Below are 23920 nucleotides of genomic sequence, written 5' to 3'. Positions count from 1 at the left end.
CTGGATTAGCTTAGAATGTAAGCCAATAGGCCAAAATAAATACTTTCTTTATATGTACCAACAATACAGTGAGGGGAAAAAAGTATTTGATCCCCTGCTGATTTTGTACGTTTGCCCACTGACAAAGAAATGATCAGTCTATAATTTTTATGGTAGGTGTATTTTAACAGTGAGAGACAGAATAACAACAAAAAAAATCCAGAAAAACGCATTTCAAAAAAGTTATACATTGATTTGCATGTTAATGAGGGAAATAAGTATTTGATCCCCTATCAATCAGCAAGATTTCTGGCTCCCAGGTGTCTTTTATACAGGTAACGAGCTGAGATTAGGAGCACTCTCTTAAAGGGAGTGCTCCTAATCTCAGCTCGTTACCTGTATATAAGACACCTGTCCACAGAAGCAATCAATCAATCAGATTCCAAACTCTCCACCATGGCCAAGACCAAAGAGCTGTCCAAGGATGTCAGGGACAAGATTGTAGACCTACACAAGGCTGGAATGGGCTACAAGACCATCGCCAAGCAGCTTGGTGAGAAGGTGACAAGACATGCAAGATCTCACCTCGTAGAGTTTCAATGATCATGAGAACGGTGAGGAATCAGCCCAGAACTACATGGGAGGATCTTGTTAATGATCTCAAAGCAGCTGGTACCATAGTCACCAAGAATACAATTGGTAACACACTACGCCGTGAAAGACTGAAATCCTGCAGCGCCCGCAAGGTCCCCCTGCTCAAGAAAGCACATGTACAGGCCCGTCTGAAGTTTGCCAATGAACATCTGAATGATTCAGAGGAGAACTGGGTGAAAGTGTTGTGGTCAGATGAGACCAAAATCGAGCTCTTTGGCATCAACTCAACTCGCCGTATTTGGAGGAGGAGGAATGACCCCAAGAACACCATCCCCACCGTCAAACATGGAGGTGGAAACATTATGCTTTGGGGGTGTTTTTCTGCTAAGGGGACAGGACAACTGCACTGCATGACAATGACCCAAAACACACAGCCAAGGCAACAAAGGAGTGGCTTAAGAAGAAACACATTAAGGTCCTGGAGTGGCCTAGCCAGTCTCCAGACCTTAATCCCATAGAAAATCTGTGGAGGGAGCTGAAGGTTCGAGTTGCCAAACGTCGGCCTTGAAACCTTAATGACTTGGAGAGGATCTGCAAAGAGCAGTGGGACAAAATCCCTCCTGAGATGTGTGCAAACCTGGTGGCCAACTACAAGAAACGTCTGACCTCTGTGATTGCCAACAAGGATTTGCCACCAAGTACTAAGTCGAAGGGGTCAAATACTTATTTCCCTCATTAACATGCAATTTATAACTTTTTTGAAATGCGTTTTTCTGGATTTTTTTGTTGTTATTCTGTCTCTCACTGTTAAAATACACCTACCATTACAATTATAGACTGATCATTTCTTTGTCAGTGGGCAAACGTACAAAATCAGCAGGGGATCAAATATGTTTTTCCCTCACTGTATCAAACACAACAAAATGTTAAAGTGCCAGTTGAATTTCAAAAAGGTACATAAGTCTTTGCAATATGAATAACAAAAGGAGAATGTTGATTTTTTTTTTATTTTTCACCCCAAGATTTTGTCTACTCTTTTACATTATGCGTAAAGAGCATTAAGAGACAGACCAGTTAGTTTACATTATAAGGGGATAAAGCAGCTCTCTTTTTCTGGACATTGTGTCATTAAAGTAATTAAAACAGAGGCAAAAAAAGTGCTGTGTCAATTGCGTTATTTTTTCTTAATGCGTTAAACATTTCAAATTAATTGCAAAGATTAACGTGTTAATTCCTCCACCCCTAGTGTATATTCATACTTGGAAATTAGCTTTTGAATATATTTGATTAGATCCCCCACAAAGTAGCATATGTGTAAATATGTGAAAGTTCTTATAGGACAGTAATTTGGAATATAATTCTAGTGGAAGTGCTGTGTGAATGAGAACATTTTATTTATTTGGGACAAATCTGGTTCCCACATTGCTGTAGTCTATTTGTAAACTATTTCTCCAAACGTTTGAGTCTGTTACAAATATTTATGTAACCCATGTCCATTTTTAAATGTGTGGTACAATGTTTGTATTTACTTCCATCACTGTACCATAGCTTTTTAGAATTGGATGACTTCCTATGTCTTCCTATGTTATAGGTTTTTTTAAAATATACTAGAAATTGTATCTTTCTCCATTTCTGAAAAGTAGAGCTGTTTAGACCTGAAGCTGTGAAATAATATTCTTACTTTTACCAGAGAAGGAATGTACTTTGTCTTTAAATGTATTGTTTGTTGACAGTATTGAGAGTACACTCCTTGGACTACAAGAATTTGGAATTACAAATCCTCTATGGTGCCCTAAGGTTGAGTTTGTGCTTGAAAGAATGGTGTTAAGTAATTGTCTTTTTGCAATGGAGAAGATAATGTTTCTGTATGTACTTTCATGGTTTACAGAACACTGACTTTGAAAAATGAGATTTCAGATGTTTCCACCCTCACAGTGGTCTGAGTTGGGGCCACTTCCACACAGGATGAAATTATTAAAGAGAAATCCTTTTCCTTCTTTTCTTAAATTTTAAATAATAATAATAATAATAATAATAATAATACAATATAATTAATGTATTTCCAATATGCTGCTGTTTGCTGTGTGAGGGTTTTATATTCAGCTATGTGGGTCACTTGGCTAATTCATGTTTATGTGATTTATTTGATGAAATAAACATCATATGCTCTCATTATTTCATGAAAACCAGCCACTTTTTATACCAAACCTCTGAAAATAGGTTATTAAAAACAATTTAACAATTTAAACCTATTTATACCTCATTATAACAAAAATAGAGAATGTGTAAACAATTCAACATGAATTTGTGTATTCCTTATTGCAGCACAGAAATACTGGATCCTAAAACTGATGCTCTACTTTTGAAAATTATAAAGTCAAAATTAGAGCTTATAGCCGATAACACAAACACCAGAAGTGAATGGGGGTAATGAGGTAAAACTGCTATTATATAACAGCACATATCATCTAATGTTGTGTTTGTCAGTATTTAGAAATTAGGATGTTCCCATTTACAATTGTGCTTCATCACTTGACAGCATTTTCTTCAGTATGCTGCTCCGCCTTGGTAGATCGTTCAAAAGTGAAGAACTAACCTCTTCAGTGAATGTGGTTTGCAAGAGGACAGACTGTTTTGTCCACTTTCATAAGGAATTGAGAGTTGGAGAAATCCTCAGTGTTGGCTTCCATCTGCTCCTCTTCAGTGTGGACAGTTGTTTAAGGCCCCACTGTGACTTGTGGCATTGGATGGACTTGGCAGGCAGCTGTGAATGTCCCTTGTTGGCTCCTTGCTGGTGAAATATTTGGATTCCTGTAGGGTGGCATCCCTCATCAGATTCAGAAGGGGAAGCAGTTTATGGTCAAATCTCAATACTGTAACAGTTTGTTTCTGTGCTCTTGTAGTGGCAGCGTATTTTCGGGCGAATTGAGGCCTGGACCTCAAGCGTGTGAAATGGGGAAGGGCCTTCAGGTTTGAAATCAATAGCCTATCCTCACCTCCTTCGTACTGAACAGATGAGGAAACATTACGGTCTGATTCTGGTGCTGACGAATCTGCAAACGGAGCATAGAACACGAAACTAAAGTATGAAGCAGTATGAAGCAGGTTTTGAACATTATTTTCACCTATGAAAAGTGTACTGTTTTTAGTTTTTTTTTGTTAAATAGGGTAAATACCTAAAGTATGAAATCGATAATTAATCATGCAAGTCTAAAACAGATAAACTATTTATTTATAAATGTACTGTTATCAAGCATTAGGCAACTTTACTTCTCATCAACAAAACAGCTATTCACAGTAATATCACTCATATTTCAAGGTGGTTTACCCTGCTTAATAAATACGGTCACAAAAACTTAAATTACACGGCCCCAAAAACACTCAAACTCTGCTTAATTTTGTCTGTACTGAATATTTATAAAGGAATACTTGCGTTAATACTTTTTTCTCCTCCATACATGCCCGATTCATGGATGATTTGTATTTACAAAATGTTAGTCATCCAAAGTTTTTCAGTATTAATTCACCCACCTCTGTATTTATTTGCATTTCTACAGGTTGATTATTCCCCCACAGTGACCACATGCATCTATTTTAGTAAACACTACAGCTTGCAAATGACTATTGTTTCTATAGTAACCGAGTTTGTGGACTTTCAGTTGGTCCGAAATATTTGCAACTTGCAAAACCATTTATTTGTCTTTTTAAGATAATTGTTATACTGATTTTTTCAACAATATGTGTCATTGTAATAGAAGTAGGGCCAGGTGCAGAGCATTATTATTTTTCCACTAACAAGGTGATCCATGAACATTGTTGTCGTCTTAGCATTCATTAATCCTAAACACATAATCTACAAATCTATCAAACAAAACGGCAGGATTCATTCTAAAATTACAATACATCATAGCTACTTATACAATGAAATATGATACACAAAAAAATAGTGGGGTTATAATATGTGTTATACATTTAAGGGTCAGCTAGAAGCACAATACAATATAAGAGATGATAAATCGTCAACATACTATTATTTTATACAAACACAAAACAGGTAATTTCATGTAGCCATCTTGATTTGAAGGCAGCTATTTCTTGGTCCTAAAATCCCCTCTAGTGGCAAGACATTGTTACTGCCTAAAATGCACACATTCATGCAGTTTCCTTCTGTTCAGAAAACGTGTTTGTGTTTTTGGTCAGAAAAGATAATGTTTGTATTTTTTTTTGTAGTCTTGCCAAAACAAGCAACACCAAACTACTCGGACAACTACTAGACAATCACAATTTTAAGGCATTGGTAATGAGAAGACAAAAAACAATGCAAACACAGTCACAGGGACCATGCTACATTATTCTTGGTAGTAGTGTTACTATTATATTATTAGTTGTCTAACACTTTCATCTGAGGCAACAGACTTTAGCATCTTCTGGCCATTTGTACTGTGCAATAAACACACATCCCAGACACAGAAGTTCTGCAAAAAGCATGTTTATTTACAAAACCCTGTCCCCCCTCCAGAACAAGAATACACACCCACTGTTAAAAAAAAACAACTATATATACAAAAAAATACAAGTGTCAAATGCAAAAGTTTTCCACCAAAGTCACTGTAAAAATCCAGTTTGCATTGTAAAAAGAGTGCAGCAGTTCCTGTGGAAAAATCGAACGTCTACGCAGACATGGACACCTCAAATACACCAATGTTCACACTCACAACAACACCAGCCATCACTGAAGAAGAAAAGATTGTCCCTAAACGTGTCTCTAGTAATGTGACTTCCTTCAGGTTTAATCTTATGCAATGCAAGCTGGACACGCATACATTTTCAGTTGAAGATTACACTTTTTTATCCTTTCCTACACCATGGAGTTAGTATTTCAATGTCCATTGCTGCATATAGTAGTCTGCTGGGGTACTCCGCAAAAAGCTGGTATGTTTATCAAATACTTCCTTGTTGTCTTCTTATGTTGATATTAACATGCACTTGGTAGAAAGTTACCACCCACTTTAAGAATGAAACTCTAAGATCAGATGGACCAGTAAAATCACCATGCATGCACTTTTAGTATGATTGAGCCTGCAACTTTAAAAGCCCTCTTTTCAAAGATGTATGTCAGTCACCAATTGGTGTGTTCAAGCAAAACTCTTGCAACATTAGTCGCCAAAAAATAGTTTTTATATAATGGATAGTCTACTTTTGTTTTTTGGCTCTGACTTTCTGACGACCACGGAAATGAGTGTGGCAACACCTGCATCTGCCTGTGAATGCTTGAGATAGCTGTTGAGGTTTTTGCGACACACACAAAGACGCAGAAACGCACAGGCAGTCATGAGAAACTAGAGCAATGTCAATATATTTATAGCGGAGGTGCTCTGGAAGATGTATACATGTACCAGAAAACAAAGTAGATACAGTAACAGACTAGCTATGATCAAATAAGGGCTAAAGCATACACAAAAAGTAGATTTTCATGAATTGCAAAGTACAGCAGCAATAAATTAAGGTTTAAAGAGACTCCAGAAGCAATCTAAACAACATTAACTGGGAAGTGCCCATCTATTGGACCTTAGTGGAAAACATTTTTAGTTTTTTATCAGTAAATCAGACATCTCAGTATCATAACATATACTATATGTACTCATACATTAATTTATGGGGGGGTTAAGATTCTTTCTTTTAAGACTGGAAGATTAATTAAAAGCAGGTCCCTTTTCAAATTGAAAATTACTGGCCTTTGGTTGAATTGTTAGGGTACAGACAAATATAAGAGCATGTTTGCATAAGGTCTTCAGCAGCCCACATTTTTAAGACACTCCTCAGGCTAGGAAAATCAATGTATTTAAAGATCATTTTGATGTGCTTTGCTACTGACGCATCTCTGTCATGATTTGTTCACCTTTACAATACAATACCTCAAGCAACAGGCCAATAAGTGTCACCTTAGTACTGATGAAACTCTCAGATTAGTAAACCTATTATAATGTGAACTTATAAACTACACAACAAAACGAAACAGACTTTTAGACGGCCCTGCTTCCCCTGGCATCACTTTAACCAAATGTTGTTGTTTTTTTATCCAATCACAGGACACAATGGATATGAAGTGAACGTGTCAATTCTAAACCCACATCACTTTGTTCCGTCACACTTTGCATGTAATGACAATGAGTGGGCCACTGCATGCCTGCGAAGCTTTAATATGACACTAACAACATACACTTGAACTTTACAGTCACTGATGTAGACTCCCCCCCTCACTTTTTGACCAACACAAGCCTTTTCCACAGTTTATTTGCTTCGGTGTTCTTAAGCACTGTAATATCTCGCCAATGTGAATATGTAACTATGACAACATGCAAACTCAATTTGCCATTTTGCATATACGTGCACGCTTTTATTTGTTAGCTGTCATATTTGGCCAAGGGTATCGTTATTCATTGAGAACAGACATATCTTCGGAGATTGGAAGGGATTATTATACAGTGAGGGAAAAAAGTATTTGATCCCCTGCTGATTTTGTACATTTGCCCACTGACAAACAAATGATCAGTCTATAATTTTAATGGTAGGTGCATTTTAACAGTGAGAGACAGAATAACAACAACAAAATCCAGAAAAATGCATTTCATAAAAGTTATAAATTGATTTGCATGTTAATGAGGGAAATAAGTATTTGATCCCCTATCAATCAGCAAGATTTCTGGCTCCCAGGTGTCTTTTATACAGGTAACGAGCTGAGATTAGGAGCACTCTCTTAAAGGGAGTGCTCCTAATCTCAGCTCATTACCTGTATAAAAGACGCCTGTCCACAGAAGCAATCAATCAATCAGATTCCAAACTCTCCACCATGGCCAAGACCAAAGAGCTGTCCAAGGATGTCAGGGACAGGATTGTAGACCTACACAAGGCTGGAATGGGCTACAAGACCATCGCCAAGCAGCTTGGTGAGAAGGTGACAACAGCTGGTGCGATTATTCGCAAATGGAAGAAACACAAAATAACTGACAGTCTCCCTCGGTCTGGGGCTCCATGCAAGATCTCACCTTGTGGAGTTTCAATGATCATGAGAACGGTGAGGAATCAGCCCAGAACTACACGGGAGGATCTTGTTAATGATCTCAAGGCAGCTGGGACCATAGTCACCAAGAAAACAAATTGGTAACACACTACGCCGTGAAGGACTGAAATCCTGCAGCGCCCGCAAGGTCCCCCTGCTCAAGAAAGCACATGTACAGCCCCATCTGAAGTTTGCCAATGAACATCTGAATGATGGGTAAAAGTGTTGTGGTCAGATGAGACCAAAATCGAGCTCTTTGGCATCAACTCAACTCGCCGTGTTTGGAGGAGGAGGAATGACCCCAAGAACACCATCCCCACCGTCAAACATGCAGGTGGAAACATTATGCTTTGGGGGTGTTTTCTGCTAAGGGGACAGGACAACTGCACCGCATCAAAGGGACGATGGACGGGGCCATGTACCGTCAAATCTTGGGTGAGAACCTCCTTCCCTCAGCCAGGGCATTGAAAATGGGTCGTGGATGGGTATTCCAGCATGACAATGACCCAAAACACACAGCCAAGGCAACAAAGGAGTGGCTCAAGAAGAAGCACATTAAGGTCCTGGAGTGGCCTAGCCTGTCTCCAGACCTTAATCCCATAGAAAATCTGTGGAGGGAGCTGAAGATTCGAGTTGCCAAACGTTGGCCTCGAATCCTTAATGACTTGGAGAGGATCTGCAAAGAGGAGGGGGACAAAATCCCTCCTGAGATGTGTGCAAACCTGGTGGCCAACTACAAGAAACGTCTGACCTCTGTGATTGCCAACAAGGGTTTTGCCACCAAGTACTAAGTCGAAGGGGTCAAATACTTATTTCCCTCATTAACATGCAAATCAAGTTATAACTTTTTTGAAATGTGTTTTTCTGGATTTTTTTGTTGTTATTCTGTCTCTCACTGTTAAAATACACCTACCATTAAAATTATAGACTGATCATTTCTTTGTCAGTGGGCAAACGTCCAAAATCAGCAGGGGATCAAATACTTTTTTTCCTCACTGTAAATGTGCTACTTGAATGTATTATTTTTATTTGTTTCACTAATAAAAATATGTGAAGAGCATAACATAGTAAATATAGTTTACTCCTCAGATTGTGTTTATTAAGCCTATATCTCAGGGGGGGACAAGTGTTTTTTCTTAATATGGGGTGATTGTCCCATCATACACCCTAGTAATGACCCTACTCAGGGGCTAAAACATACAAAACAATGTAAAGAATCTCTCCAAACTAACTTGTGTTGGTTGGGCAAAACCTATTAAATAAAATGCATGTGACAACACTGAATAGTTGAAGACAGTACTGATATATTACATACTGGAGCTTAGTTGCGCTACTCATTTCACTCTCTTACATCGCCTTGTTCACACCTATGAACCAACATTGACAGTTGTAATTGTTTTGATCTTAACGAAGAATGAATAAAGAAAGATGACACAAGTTCCATTACACCAGTACTTTACCATTTAGTAGTCTCTATTGGTAACAAAAGCAGATTCACAGATACTGAAACCAAAGATACAGCATCAATAATAGCAGTCAGACAGCCAATTGGGCTTAATTAGTGTCACATGACAGGAAGCAAAAGTTACAAGAAATGGAAGAGAAGGTAAGTAAAAAAGGGAATGTCAGAAGTAGGTTAATAAGCAGGGCTTTGTCTAAAAAGATCCCAGGAATGTTTTTTTGTGTTAATAATAATAATTATTCTACAACAACAGTATCAATGCTTTCTTGAGAAATCTCAGAGTCTAAGGAATAACAAGAACTGACATTGTCTTGAGAGTCCCTAGCAGATTCTTCGACCGAGTACTCAGCCTGACTTTCGCAGTAGTGCTGGGATGCCTGGATCAACTGACTACAGAATCGGTTGTACCGGTGATAGCGGGAGTGTTTACCTGTGTGGGTGTACATGTGTTCCTGCAATTGGCTCTTCTGCGCAAATCTGAGGCTGCAGATCGCACAGGCAATCTTGCGCTTCCGGGAGTATGGACTGGTGCTTTTCAGTTCTGCCGCCAGCTCTTCAGAGGACAATGTCAATGACTGATTTTGCTGCAGGGTGTCCTCTATGCTGCCCGCTTCCGGCTGCTCCTGCGACTGGGGGCTTTTCCGCACCAGGAAGCTCTGCAAGGGGCGCTCCCCCAGCCCCTCAAAGTCCCCCGTGATCTTCTGCACTTCCCCCAGGTTGTTGTTCTCCAGGATGGCAGCTGGCACCCCAAAAGGCAGAGAGCTGGTCGCATGGGTGAAGAGGTGCTCTCTCAGACTCCGGCGCGAGCTGCAGCGTTCCCCACAGTAGTGGCAATACAGGAACTTGGGGCTCTCTTTGAAGAGGCTAGGGCTTTGGCTTTCTTGGTTTGTTGGGGAGCTGGTCTGAGGTTCAGTGGACACCTCAGACTCCACCTTTTCCTGTTTTATTGTCACCGAGATGTTGGGAGCCTCGCGTTCCTCTCTGGAAGCTACAGGGGAAGGCCCATGAAGTCTTGAAAGCGGCCTCTCGGAAGAGGTTCCCTCCAGTCCCACCGCAAGAGAGAGCTGGATCTGAGAATGGTCAGCCTGAGCCCCGGACCTTTCATCTTCCAAACCCAGGGAGTGGCTCTCTTTCGGGGCCACGTTTTCCTTGGCAGCCATCTGCGACGATATCTGGATCCCGTACAGGTTCGAAATTTTGATGGAATCAATAGTGGACTCCTGACGGTCTTCCCCTGCGTTTCGGTATAGCTGATACGCATGAAGGAATTTAATCCCTTCCTGCAATCGACCCTGGTCAACTTGCTGCTTGGGGCCCATTCCGGTGTACATGATGTGGAGCAAATAACTGAATACGTCAGGCTGTATATCAGTGGGTTGTATTTTAATGCACTCACTGTTGGGAGAAGAAGAGAAGGAAAGCAGTGATAGATAGATTGAATCGTTTACAAATAAAATTAGGCCGAGACAAACAGCTGTGGAAAATGTGACTTTTCAAACCTTTAACATGTAAACCACAACCCCTACGAAAGATGTGCCATTTTCAATTTTGTATTTGCTTTTTTTTTTGTATTATAATGATGCATGTATGATTTTACTTATAATGTTTGATTAGATTACATGTATGATTTACTTACTTATAATGATACATTATTTTATTTTACTTTCACGATGGGTTGAATGGCCTCCTCTCCTTTGTAAACTTTTTCTTAAACCACTAGGTACAAATTGTAAAGTTACAGTGCATTATCCTTACGCTTACTATTTAACAAAAAATATATTATGTATATAATCTAAAATACAATGAATCAATGTAAGAAATCATTAAAGCAATACTGTTTCTCCAAAAGTAACAAATTCAAATATGAATCTGACTTGTGAATATGGGTTTCAATGATATTCAGCTCATCAACTTTTGTGACAAAATGTGGTGGATATTGTCCTATTTAGGACTGAATTATGTCAATATTTTTCACTTTATTAACACAATTTTCTGTTGTCCCAATACTTATGATATAGTGGATATTCCATTTACTTTTCAGCACTCAGGGAGTTCTTACCTTGACTGGTGAATGAAGATCATTTTAAAGTAGTTGGAGAAAGCAGCCAAAACGGCGCGGTGAGCCTTGAAATAGACATTGCCGATGGCTACAGTGCAGTCGCACAGGAAGCCAAACTCCCGCTGGATGTTCAGTTGCTGTAAGAGGAACAGACTGTGGCTGGACACATCCATGATGCCACAGTGACCTGCCATAGACAAAGGCCATTATAGAGACAGGTCTGCATTTCCATTGTATCTTTTGATTTGTGTGTGTGTTCCAAGTTGAATTACACAACACTTGCTGGCCAGATGTATGTAGAAGGACATTCACCATATTGGTTGACTGCCTACAGTGCAGGCTGGAACAATACATAACCAAATTCAAGCTGTTGATGGTACTCAAATTGTGGTTTGACTTGCACCTGATTTTTCAGAAGCCCTGCTGTTAAACTAAACTGAAATGTACTCAATGTCATGTACAATGTCAAGAATACTTGTTGGGACTGTGAATGAATACTATTCAGAATAAATGATTCCTTTGCAAAGCTCAGTCAATAATAAAGTGGGGTTTAGTCTTACTTTCTATATGAATCTTTGTATAAACTGTATAACTCCATTGGAATGTTCTACCTTCACCAGAGAACAATACATACTCCTTGAAGTGAAAACATTACCAGTGTTAGTCTTCAGGCATTGTGAATGTTATATGCCTTTTTAATGTCCTTATTAAATATAATATTCACAAATTACTATAGCAGTCATCTACTCCTCATTTCCCATTCAGAACACTTCCACATGCCCATTTTCTCTGGCTTAGGTACATTGGTTTAAAGTTTATACATATTGCAGAGATCAAAACAATTGAAACATTGTGCCAAAACCAGAGAACTGAGAATAGCAACATTGTTAATGCAGCATTGTATCCACCTCACCGTGCTGTACTATTTTGTTCTATGTGTCTGAGTTCATACCACTGATCCAACATAATATTTTTCTTATTATAATGATTTTATCTTTGAAGACTAAAGTAATCATCGTTAATTACTCATATGGTCGTTGAGGACGAGGCACTTAACCGATGCTTTGACTGATAACACTAAAACACTAATTGATGTATACAGACAAATGCACATAATCAATTCATAAACTTATCTTTTGCTGCATATAAAAAATCGCCTACAGATGCATCAGAGAATAATCTTTTACTAATGTGCAATACATATGATTCCCCATTGACTTCTCCTGTGTCAGCGTCAATTGTGCACATACAACCTATCTCCCCCTTCTGAAAACGTTTTATCAAAGAGTCCCCGATGCAATGCAACTAGCCTAACTAATTTGAAGACAGCACATCCATGTTTGCACGGCTGCATTCAGTCATTGCCCGTGCTGAAACGAGACCCTGCTGCGAAAACGTGCCATGCAATACGAGCCCGGGTGCATGCATTTCCCTGTTGCATGCATGTGCAAAACAACGATTAAGGTTGTAAAAGGCGAAAACTCTTTCTTACCACCTATACGCTAAAGATTGATTTAGATTTCGTATGTGTTGCTGCAGGGAAGTTCTCGCGCAGTCTCGCGTTGCTTTCGATGCGACCGAGAGCTCGGCTTGCCCCTGTCACATGACTCTGTACTGTACATGTCCACAGCGCACTGTACGGTTGGGATTGTAACCGAGCACATGTATGTTTTATATGGATCCCCAAAGCCAGCTGCTTGAGTTACGCAACATCTCCGTTGCACTAGGACCTCCACGCAACCCTCCCCCAGAGTCCCCTAAAAGTTGCATTTTTAACTTGAGAAAAAGAGAATACAGTTCAGCAAATCGCCTGCGTTGCTATTATTGCCGTGCGGGCGGTGACACGCAAAATCGCAATCCCCTCCAATAAATATGCGCCGTGACGTCAGCACATCTGCCTTGCTCATTGACGCGCCATTGACAGATGTTTTCAGGTAAAGGCTCGGCAGTGCGGCTGGTATGTGGCATTTGAAACGTGTTTCCCAGTCTCTCTTTTCCTTGGAGTTGGACTTCCAAACGTATAAACCATCTGATCTGCGTAACCCCCAATTCGATTAAAACGTGTGTGAACTGGCGCTTAAAATAACATTCATATAAATATATATTTTAAAACGCCATTTCTATTAATTTAGATGACTCGCCTTTTGTGGCTTTCAATTCACTTTAGCCAATAAGGGAAATAAATGGTCCCATGATTGGGGGCAGAAGAGGGTGCCACATCTGTTTCCAGTGTATATTGTGTGCTTCATAACCTGATGAAACTGTTAGAAAAGCCCAGCCCTGGTCTGCATGCGTGCGTGCGTACGTGTGCGCACTTCTGGAGCATCTGCTGGCCGCGCACAGTCCTAGCGGTCACCGGCGGCTGCACTGGGGGAGGATTTGCGTGAGCAGGGGAGGATTTGCGTGAGCGGGGCTGGATCTGTGTCAGGCAGCCTCAGTGCGGTGATGCTGCCGAGAGCGGCTGTGCGGAAGTCCTTTCATCCGCGCTGCTGCTGCAGGAGGGGCTCGCCTCTCTGCGATTATTCTCGCCACAACTTTATACTGGGATCCGGCACGAAAAGCACCACCCTCGGGCCACACAGCCTCCGCAGCGGGAGTCGGCGATCCTTTATCACCCGCGTCCTTTGTCGTTGGTGAGTATTAGCCCCGGTGTTGTCAGATTTTCAAGGATGATTATTCCGGTTTTTCTCTCTCTCTCTCTCATAGCGTGAATGTGGGAAGTAGCGCGGGGGTGGCAGTGCGTGAGACTTGAGGCACTCAGCCTTGCCCTGTCCTCCTCCCCGTCCGCCCGCCTGGCGTCTGCAGTTTCCCGACTTCCTACCGATCAAGAGAGCGGAGAGACGAGGGGGATTTTCACCGAAACGAAAAGCGATCTATATATTATTCCGCTGCACACTTTTAATGACTTTTCGTGCGGTATGATTGACAGCCGCAATGCCCGCATGATTCCATCTTAACGAAACCGGCCAATGAGAGCGGGCGTGGGCGGGACGACGAGCCCCCTCTTTTAAACTGTCAGTGCCGAGGGCTGAGCAGGGCTGCTGAAAGTTATGAAAGATTTGGTTTTGTTGCTGCTGCTGCTGTTGTTGTTGGTGAACATCCTACACTGATATGATCCCATCGGAAATATACCACCTATATTGTAGCAACGGCAGTAGTTTTGGAAAGTGCATGCAATGAAAATGTAGGACTATTATTAGCCTCCTGCAATGGGCAATGCCCTTGCATGCACAAAAACGGGATGCACCGTTTTAAGGAAGCAACAAGAAAAAAAAGAAGAAAGAAAACAGCCCTACTGTCGCGTTTGCAACAATTTGGCTTAGTTTAAATAATAATCAAATGAATATATTAAAAACTGCAACGGTAAAAGTGCAGGAAGCAGTGTTGCCTAACTGTTGTGGCTACAGGCTTGGACTTAGCAACTGCACAGAGGGTCATATCCCAAAATAGTCAGTATTGACATTTACATCTATATTTTGGATGGCAGTGGAGTGAAGTTGAGCGTCTGATCGGTGCGTTATCAACGGCAGTGTATATTTAGACGGTTCAATCTCCCGCAAGGTTGTTCTATTATGCACTACTATGACTTAACAAATTGTCCATTGCAGATTTGACACAGCAAATGCGCAATGGATTGCTGCTGCATTCACACATACTTTGTAATTAATTTTACACTGATCAGTGTTTTCCATAGGCCAAATAGTACGAGAAAATATAAATTATAGAATTCTATCAAGAATTCCCCTTTGTGGGATTGGATATTTAATCTTCAGATACATTTTCAACAGTTTCCTTAGTTGATTTATTCTAGTGTAGGCTATATCAATAACTTTCAGAAACATCTTATTTTCTACTGTACTCTGTTCATTGACTACCATCTGAGTAAATATATTCCACAAATAGTGATTATCATGCTAAAATTCTGAACACGTAGACTAATTAAAAAAAAAAATTTAATTGTAATTATTATGCATTTTTACACCTTTCTGTTGGCCACATCAGCTGTTTTTATTGGGGCCCTCTGTGTTTGTCATCCTTCATGCAGGATGAATTGGTACTATGGTCAAATTCATTTACTGTCACCTTTTCTAAGTGGAATCAAACATTTTGGATTTATGAGAAATTGACAGTGTTGAACACCCCAGTGGAGTCTGTCATGGTGGAACAACAATAAAATCCCAGCTGTCACTCCACAAGTACGTTTTCCAGGCCTTTGTCAGCTACGGTCAGGCCTTGCCAGCAGTGCAAATGATCCAATTATTTTGTTATGGGGTCCCTGTCAAATGACTGGTCAGTTTGATTAATCCTAATTAATTTAATGGATTCCATTTTCAAAGCACCTTTAAAAATAATTGGAAAATATTTCCACAGTGTAGGTGTCATACTTTGTCACACATACATGACAATCTTATGATATCACATGTATAGGTCCTTTTTAATTCTATATCTTTGTGTGTGTGTGTGTGTGTGTGTTGGAGGGGTAATTTCCAGTTACTACAGTTTTTTCTGCAGTAAATGTAAGTTTTCTCATGCTCCAAGCTCCAAGTGTTAGAGGGTAACGCCCGAGAGAGGCAGTCAGCAAAGCAGAAGAAAAACTGCAGTTTTTTGTAAGAATATTCAGAATTACAATATTGTACTGCAGAGTCATGTAGAGCCGTACAGTGATTCAGTGGTGATCTGCTACCTGTGTTTTGGAATACCTGTGTGCAAGCATGCAGTGATCGCATTGATTAGATCTTGCATTTCACTTTACAGCGTAAAATTTAAATGTTGATGTGTGCTCTGTTAAGTGCTCGGCAAGTGATCGCTTTAGTTCAGCGATCGAATATGCAGTCCTCATTTTTGGATTCGTCTAGCCTACCATTCAAATTATTAAATTGGAAAAAATGATAACTAGCGACAAAAAAAGCAGAACTGTATGTGTGCTTGTCAGAGTTATTAAGTTTGGTAAATCATTTTCTCCCTCTGTTTTTCTGTCTCTCTCTCTCTCTCTCTCTTTCTCTCTCTCTCAACTCTCTTAGGAAAACGAAAGGATACAAAACACTACGCAATGCCCAAGCCTAGCCACAGTGAGCATGTCCTTCAGCAGCTGAATAACCAGAGAGAATGGGGATTTCTTTGTGACTGCTGCATCGCCATTGGAGACATCTACTTTCGGGCTCACAAAGCAGTGCTGGCTGCCTGTAGCTCATATTTCAGAATGATGTTTATCAAAGACCAGCAGGTTATGGCCCGCCTGAACCTCAGCAATATGCAAATCAGTGCAGAGTGCTTTGATCTCATCCTGCAGCTGATGTACCTTGGGAGGATTGTCGTGGGCCCGTATGAGTTTGATGAACTCAAAGCCGCCATGATTTATCTGCAGATGTATTATATCCCTGAATCTTTAGAGGACCTTAAGGATATCAGGAGCACAACTCTTACTCCGTCGTCTTCCTCTTCTTCGTCGTCCACGTCATCGTCATCCTCTTCTTCTTCTTCAACTTTGCCCCCCATAAAAAGTAAAATGATGTTTGGTGTTCGCATGTATGAACAGCAGAGACACAGCCATGCAGAAGGTGAGAGGTTGCAGCCGGCCACCAGCTCAACCTCCACGATGCAGAGCAACGCAAGCGCCGGCAGCCGACCAGCCGACGACATGGCGGTGAATCACGTGCTTCCTGTGGTGGATCTGGTGTCGGATCAGCCGTGCGATTTGCGCAAGAAGCCCTCCGGGAGAAGTTCTTCGGTCAAGGAGCGGCCTCGTTTTGGAAGAACATACACCTGTGATGACTGCGGCTTCGTCTTCAGCTGCGAGAAACTGCTGATCGAACACATCCTGACGTGCACCAACAGGAAGGCTTTCCAGACCCCAAAGATAAACGCGGGAGCTGACAACGACGGCAGCAAGACGGAAAGCTCAGCCTCTGAGGCTTCGGAAGACCAGAGCGATGTGTGCAAAATGGATTGCGACTGGGCCGACCCGAAATCGGACGGCGAAGCCTCCAAGGAAACTGTGATCAAATCTGTCCGGGCCGGAGTGGAGAGTAAATCCAAGTCCTCTAGGAACACCATCATCATTAAAATTGAGCCTGACGAAATCTCTCCGCTGGGGATGGATGGAATTAAAGTGGTACAAGTGGGAGAGCACAGCGTAGATCGCGCACTGACAGCTGGTTATGAGGCCGCGATGAAAGGACCGAATATTTATGACAAAGATGAGGATGCAGGCATTTCGGTCTTGGAAGATAGCAATAGCCCGTTCGAGGGCCATATGCCAAGCAGAGAAGACAAGGGCACGTTAACCAAGGTGAGCAAGATAAAAGATGAAGGACAAGGCACAGTGTATTTGCCATGTGAACTTTGTGGAATTCTGCTCACAGAGGAAGATCAGTCTTCCCATTACATCTCCAGTCACATGGGGCACATCTGCGCTTGCGGGAAGTGCGGCCAGATTCTCATCAAAGGGAGGCAGTTGCAAGAACACGCCGAGCGGTGCGGTGAAACCCAGGATGCGGAAACCGATTCGATTGGGGAGGACTCCCTCGGTGGGGACAAGCCGGGCCTGGACGATAGCCTGTTAGAGAGCGAAATGGGTTGCGAAGGAGACCTGGCCGCATCCTACCAGGTGTACAAAGATGCTTGCTTCGCCTTCCGGTGTCCGCACTGCGGCCTGCATTTCGACAACGAGAAACTGGTTGTGGAGCACATGATCAAGTGCCCGGAGCAGGAGCTGTTCAGGTCCGCCCTGCTCGAGGACGGCGAGCGGGACCACCGCCGGAAACACTTCTGCAGCATCTGCGGGAAGGGCTTCTTCCAGCGCTGCCACCTCCGCGAACACTACACTGTGCACACCAAGGAGAAGCAGTTCACCTGCCAGACGTGCGGGAAGCAGTTCCTCCGCGAGCGCCAACTCCGGCTGCACAATGACATGCACAAGGGCATGGCGCGCTACATCTGTCCCGTGTGCGACCAGGGCACCTTCCTGAAGCATGACCACGTGCGCCACATGATCTCCCACCTGTCTGCGGGGGAGACCATATGCCAAGTGTGCTTCCAGATATTCCCAGACAACGAGCAGCTCGAGCAACACATGGACGTGCACTTGTACATCTGTGGCGTGTGCGGGGAGAAGTTCCGCTTGAGGAAGGACATGAGGAGTCACTATAACTCCAAACACACCAAAAAATTGTGAGGGGGAAGGACTTGTGTGTTATCTAAGCCATAAATGTGAAGAAAAAGAAATCACCCGGGGTGGAGTGCGCCAGGCAGGCATAACTAGGTGTACAAACTCCCAAGATGCAATGGCCACTCATTCTATGTGGCGTGTTTACGCCTCATTTAGGTTGTAAAGGGGTCATAACATTACACCTGTTCAGGGTAGGCTCAAGTCTCATGGAAACATGCAAATAACATAATGAACGGGTAGACAGAGGTAGAGAGTTCTTTTTCTACACTTCTAAACGCATCATTTAGATTAGCTATAGCCAAACATGTGGAATAGTACAGTGGAATAGGGATGTGCCAGGACTGCTGCCCCAGCTTCCCAGTCTTTCTCTGATCTGACACATTTCAGTTAAAGCTTAAACATTTAAATCACACTGTTAGGTTTTGCAGTGTGCTTAGTCTTAGTGCTGAGTGAGGAAAAAAAGCTCATGATCTGCCATTTATATTTTGTTCTTGAGATCTCAAATGTAACCAAATACACAAAGCCTCCTCCATATGCATAGTTTCAGGCGGGGATGGGGGCGGGACTTGTCTGCCCTTCAATCATAAGCTCCCCATTTTCTAAAAGACGCAATTCACGAGGTGTACGGGTGAAATCGTCCCACATACTTTTTGACATACCCTCCTTCCCTGACCCCCCCATCTCAAAAACTCGGCAATAAATGTCCCTCTCCCCGCTTCTGAAAGGAAATTTATGCCACTGCCATTCTCAATTAAGGGATAAGCACTAATTACATTAAAACTCAGCTCTCTCTTGTTACCATTAGTAGTTACAATAATCCGTTGGGAGTAGAACGTTTTAAGTGAAATGAGAGGAGTATGAGATGGCAATAATTTGCAGGGAAAAGGCCATTCCTTCTGAGTAAGAACCAAAATGTATGATTTAGGCCTAAACCACTGTTCAGTATTGATTACCAAGACAGAAGCTCTTTCCTCATAGAATATGGGATGATCTCCAATAGGCTGTATGAGACAATCTGTGTTGCCTCATCGGCTGGATTATTTACACTCATGGGGTATTTACATTCATGGATGTGCTCACTACATTTGTACATTTATCATGTGGTGACATTTTTGCCAACAGAAAACAGATGCGAAAATGGGAATTTCCAGATAAGAGAGAATTTCCTGACTCGCTTGGCTCTGCCTTGGTCATAACACAGGTTTTTGTATTCCAGATAGGATTTTGCTGCCTACACTATACTCCTTATGTTGAGCTTACGTTGGTAAGTAGCTACAATGGCGTAAGCAGTTGTGCTGGTGTAATTTATGCCTGTTTGATGCACTCCATCCCCACGAGCACCAAATAACCTATAGTATGTGCTTCTCAATGTTATGCAAAATTCATTTTTTTTATGTTTCTTTGTTTTTTGTATGGTTGTATTATATAACATCCACCTAAGGGGGTTAGTGACGGGAGATTTCAGCATAGTATTAAAGTGTCATTTTTAAACTTTATAAATACGTTTTCAATCTTTAAGTGTGTTACACGTACAGATGCTGTATACAAACGTTTGGCTTTCTCACTGTTAAAGGGCTTGTATGTACCATTATATACGAAGCAGACCTTACCCTACATGCTGTTGCCATTTTTAACTAGGTTTGCATTTTTTCTTGTTTGTGAGACGCTTGCCTTTCTGCCCAACTGTCCTATTTAATTTTGTCATCTTTCATTCTAATGACACAAAAAGATTGATTGTGTACTAGGTCTACTTCCTCCATTTTAATTGTACTTTTTCGCAGGTGTGTGAATAGATAAGGCAATCACCAAAAACTTGCCATATCCCTGTACTTTTACTCACATAGGAATATATGCGAAATTAAACTGTTACGAAAAAGCAAGGAGTTGCTACCTTTTTTAAACCCCTTTCCATTCAGACGCAGTCAGAATTTGCATATATCTGAGGTACTGATCTATGTCAATATTAGGAGACCTATATATGAGTTTTCATGAGATCTTTATGCACAGGATGTTCTCCATGAAATGCTATCACAGGTGGCATTGTCAGGAACAATAGGCTTGATGAATAATATGATCTTACATTTGACAAAAGTGTTGATCTTTGAGAAAAGTGGGACCCAGGGATTTGTGGCATGGCAAATGGGTAAAGTTGTTTTGCTTTGTGTATGTAGTTGAAGCTAAGCTGGTAAGTCTTTCTGGGGTTCTGGGACGGTGATTAGAATGTAATCAAAACACATAGGTGAATGATGAGGCTGAGGAATGATGGGTAATTTTTCCTGAACTTCTTTTGGTTTTTAGTTTACATGTAAGTTTAAGGGGTTCTAGAACACCCTGCGATGCTGATTATAATACAGTCTTAACATTGTTGTCCACTGTACTGTATGCAGGCACAAAACACCAAAAGTAAGATGTAATTATTTTTTAAGGCAGGTTCTTGAGTCACTGTGGAAATTCTGTCGGATTTCCAGTCTGAACTCCGTTCCCGATTTGATTTGATGACCCAGGGTATATGAATTAAAATACAATGGTTATTATTTTGTATGGGGTAGGTTGGGAATGCATACAGCTTCGTGGACAGCAGTTGTGATTCATGTATTTGTTGTCGTAGCCACAGACTGTTCAGTAACAAAATAAATTTAATCTCTTCTGCATAAACCTGTTTCTGGCAGCGAAGTGTAAGGGGTCATAACTCATACCTTTTATTCAGTTTTCAACTCTTCACTCAGCATTATGATCATTGTTCAAGTACTGATATACTCAATTCCCTGAATATGAATAGTCATGATTTAACACTTTCACTAAGTATTAATATTGTACACTGGGCTGGTTTATGTAAAGTCACTTGAAAATGTCACCTATTGAACAATTATCAGATCATTTTACTAACAATATTATTATCATTGTTTTTAAATTGAAGGTTTTACATCAAATTCCAAAAATAAGAACAATGAAAGGAAACCTAATTGATCTGAACACAGGTTTTATTTTTATTATTATTATTATTATTATTATTATTATTATTATTATTATTATTATTATTATTTTTATTATTATTTTTATTATTATTATTATTTTGTATTAACCGTTTCAAAGGGTATCTTCAGTAAAGGAAATTATAAGGAAAAGATGGTGCTACAGACATTTTAGATTTTTTGTGTTTTCACATTAGACATTAGTCCCAGTAGGTCTGTCATGCATAAACTGTGTTGCTACAATAATAAACTGCCATTTAATTAACTTCAGTCTATGTGTGTATATATATATATATATATATATACACACACACACATAGACTGAAGTGCAGCTATCAAAGTTGAAAGAAAGACACTACAGAAATAGATCGGTTATCTAAATTCCAGATATAGAATGGCCAGGTGTATATAATCCTGTATTACTTTTTTTGTTTTCATTAAATAATATTATATATGGAAAAAGTATATTGCCTTCACATAAATCATCTCAATGTTCTGTCTGATAAAGCTTTTACCTTTACTTCTGTTTTTTAAAGAAGGTTATACATGTTTTCAGGTTTATTTTTTTTCATTTCACAGGCTGCATTTTGGTGGAAAGTCCTTCAAGAAAGTGAACATCATTAAAAGCTGTAATTAACCACAATGATGTCAAAGACCTGTGCTTGTAGTGTCCTGAAAACTAGTTAAATGAATCCCTGACCATCAGATAGGCAGCCATTCATAAAAGGATGTTCTTTTCTGTTCAGTAAACAATACTTGAGATTAAAATGTTTCTAGCTTATGTATCTTTTGCATTTGTAAAATGTTCTGAAATTTCATGCACAATTTGAGTTCCTATGGTTCGTGCTACACTCAGAAAAACAGAATCCTTGTTCATTAAACTTTCATGTACCAGGACAAAGAGAGATGTTAAACATGCGTGATTCAAATTGCTTCCTTAAAGTGCTAACCTGATTTATATGACTCTTTACAGTTTTATAGCAGCCTCTGTAATGAAACTTGGGCATGGATTAAATCAAAAGTTTGACCCATGTGCCTTCCTGAAATTACAGACCTATTACTTGATTGCAGCTCTTTGTTTTCTACAGTGTAACCTACCGAATGGAAAGCTTCCATCTAGAACTGGGTGTATAATTTAATGGGGATGCATTTTTTTTTTGCAGCTTTTATTTTATTTTGTATTAAAACCAGAATAAAGTATATATGTAACATTTCAGAACATATCAATATATTTACAGGGTCCAATTTTGGACAATTTAACATATTGCAAAGATTCAGATTGGATTCTGACAGATGAAATATACATTTTCCAGTCATGTTATCTTTTGCCGACTTGATAACTGATGAAAGTTATTGTTTAGAAACTCGCAGCGCAAGACACATTTTGTGATTTTTATTCCGAAACGGGGAAAAACATAGCTTGGTGATAAAGGTTCAGTGAATGCAGTCTATACTTTGTTTTATGTATTATAAGCAAAATCAAACATGATTTAATTTATAATTTTGGAATAGAAATCCCCTTGTAAATGTTTGTCAAGCTCCTGAGAGACATCAGGACTCCCAGTGCTATATTTTAGAACCAAATGCTCTGATTGTTTTAATGTATCAGCAGTAGGGGGCAATATTTCAATACGTAAGTTTTTTGTTTAGTTTTTTTGTTATAAGATTGCATACTCTACAGAGCTAGCACTCACTATGAGATATTCTGATGGTTGATGATGTTTTTGTGCACTTGCAAGGTTGAGCAGTGTATCTTGTGTTTGAACTTGTTGGATTGAATTTTATATATAAATGATAATAAATGTTTTAGTTTAAAAATAAAATGTCTGTTTCAATGAGTCTGTTTAGAATGAGTATATGTAGAAAGTTTCCAGCTCGAAGACACTATTGATGTTTGAAACAAATGTATTGCTCATGGTTTTTCAAATTTCAAACATTTTCACAGAAGAGAGTTTGCTATTTGTGCTATATTTTGATATTCCTTTGTGTATATTAGTTGATAGACTTTGACAATTACAGTGTTTTGTTGGAGACATTAACAGGTAAAAACAATATTTTGAATGCATCACTCCAGGTAATTCATTTAACAGGTGACCTGGTAAATCTGTAAGCATTTGTGTTCTCTACAAAGAAGCTGAGTTTAAAGTCAACTCACGTTTCTGTAGCCTATTATACTGTATGTTATTATACTATGTTTGTAATTTACACTCATTTAAGTGAACACTATATATTGATCCCTTAATTAAATTAATAATTTCATGAAACAGTAAATTTGATCAACTTTATCTTATGTGCAGACTTAAACAATAAAATGCAGGTTTTATAGTGACATTTTAAACTGTAACTGTAATGGGAAGTAGTTCCAGCAGGTGGCAGATGTGTATATTCTATGTTCTGCCTGACTAACCCATCTCTTTAATTATTTAGATACATTTGCATTATTTAGATTTTGTTATATGTTTACTTTAAAGCACATCTTATGCATTTTCAAATTGTAATTAAAACCTTTTTAGAAAACTACCCTTGTGAACTAGAAAACTACAACCTTATTTAAGTATACATAATATATTGTTTTTTAAACCAAGAAGCAATGTTGATTAAGACACAATCTGTAAAATGCAGCTGC

The 23920-nt window shown here is 40.0% G+C and overlaps 2 protein-coding genes across 2 annotated transcripts; one reads left to right on the top strand and one right to left on the bottom strand.

The window, feature by feature from the left end:
• Positions 1-8562: 8562 nt before the first annotated feature.
• Positions 8563-13060, bottom strand: zbtb25 (zinc finger and BTB domain containing 25). Its single transcript, XM_066694980.1, has 3 exons — positions 12647-13060; positions 11155-11341; positions 8563-10490 (listed from the first exon to the last, which is right to left on the bottom strand). Exons 2-3 carry the CDS (start codon positions 11325-11327, stop codon positions 9332-9334), a joined length of 1332 nt encoding a protein of 443 aa, XP_066551077.1. The 5' UTR covers positions 11328-11341; positions 12647-13060; the 3' UTR covers positions 8563-9331.
• Positions 13061-13370: 310 nt separating this feature from the next.
• zbtb1 (zinc finger and BTB domain containing 1) lies at positions 13371-23117 on the top strand. The gene is made up of 2 exons (XM_066694979.1): positions 13371-13787; positions 16176-23117. The coding sequence occupies exon 2, from the start codon at positions 16205-16207 to the stop codon at positions 18326-18328; it is 2124 nt and encodes a 707-aa protein (XP_066551076.1). The 5' UTR covers positions 13371-13787; positions 16176-16204; the 3' UTR covers positions 18329-23117.
• The last annotated feature ends 803 nt before the right edge of the window (positions 23118-23920 follow it).

This window comes from Amia ocellicauda, chromosome 21 (genome assembly GCF_036373705.1).
Source record: "Amia ocellicauda isolate fAmiCal2 chromosome 21, fAmiCal2.hap1, whole genome shotgun sequence".
Taxonomy (NCBI): Eukaryota; Metazoa; Chordata; class Actinopteri; order Amiiformes; family Amiidae; genus Amia; species Amia ocellicauda.
This window is presented reverse-complemented; position numbering and strand designations above follow the sequence as displayed.

Excerpts from the sequence above, each read along its gene's own strand:
- zbtb25 (XM_066694980.1), bottom strand. The coding sequence starts at position 11,327 with ATGGATGTGTCCAGCCACAGTCTGTTCCTCTTACAGCAACTGAACATC. Across the intron at positions 10,491-11,154 it reads ATCTTCATTCACCAGTCAAG|TGAGTGCATTAAAATACAAC; the intron begins GTAAGAACTCCC and ends TTCTCCCAACAG.
- zbtb1 (XM_066694979.1), top strand. The coding sequence starts at position 16,205 with ATGCCCAAGCCTAGCCACAGTGAGCATGTCCTTCAGCAGCTGAATAAC.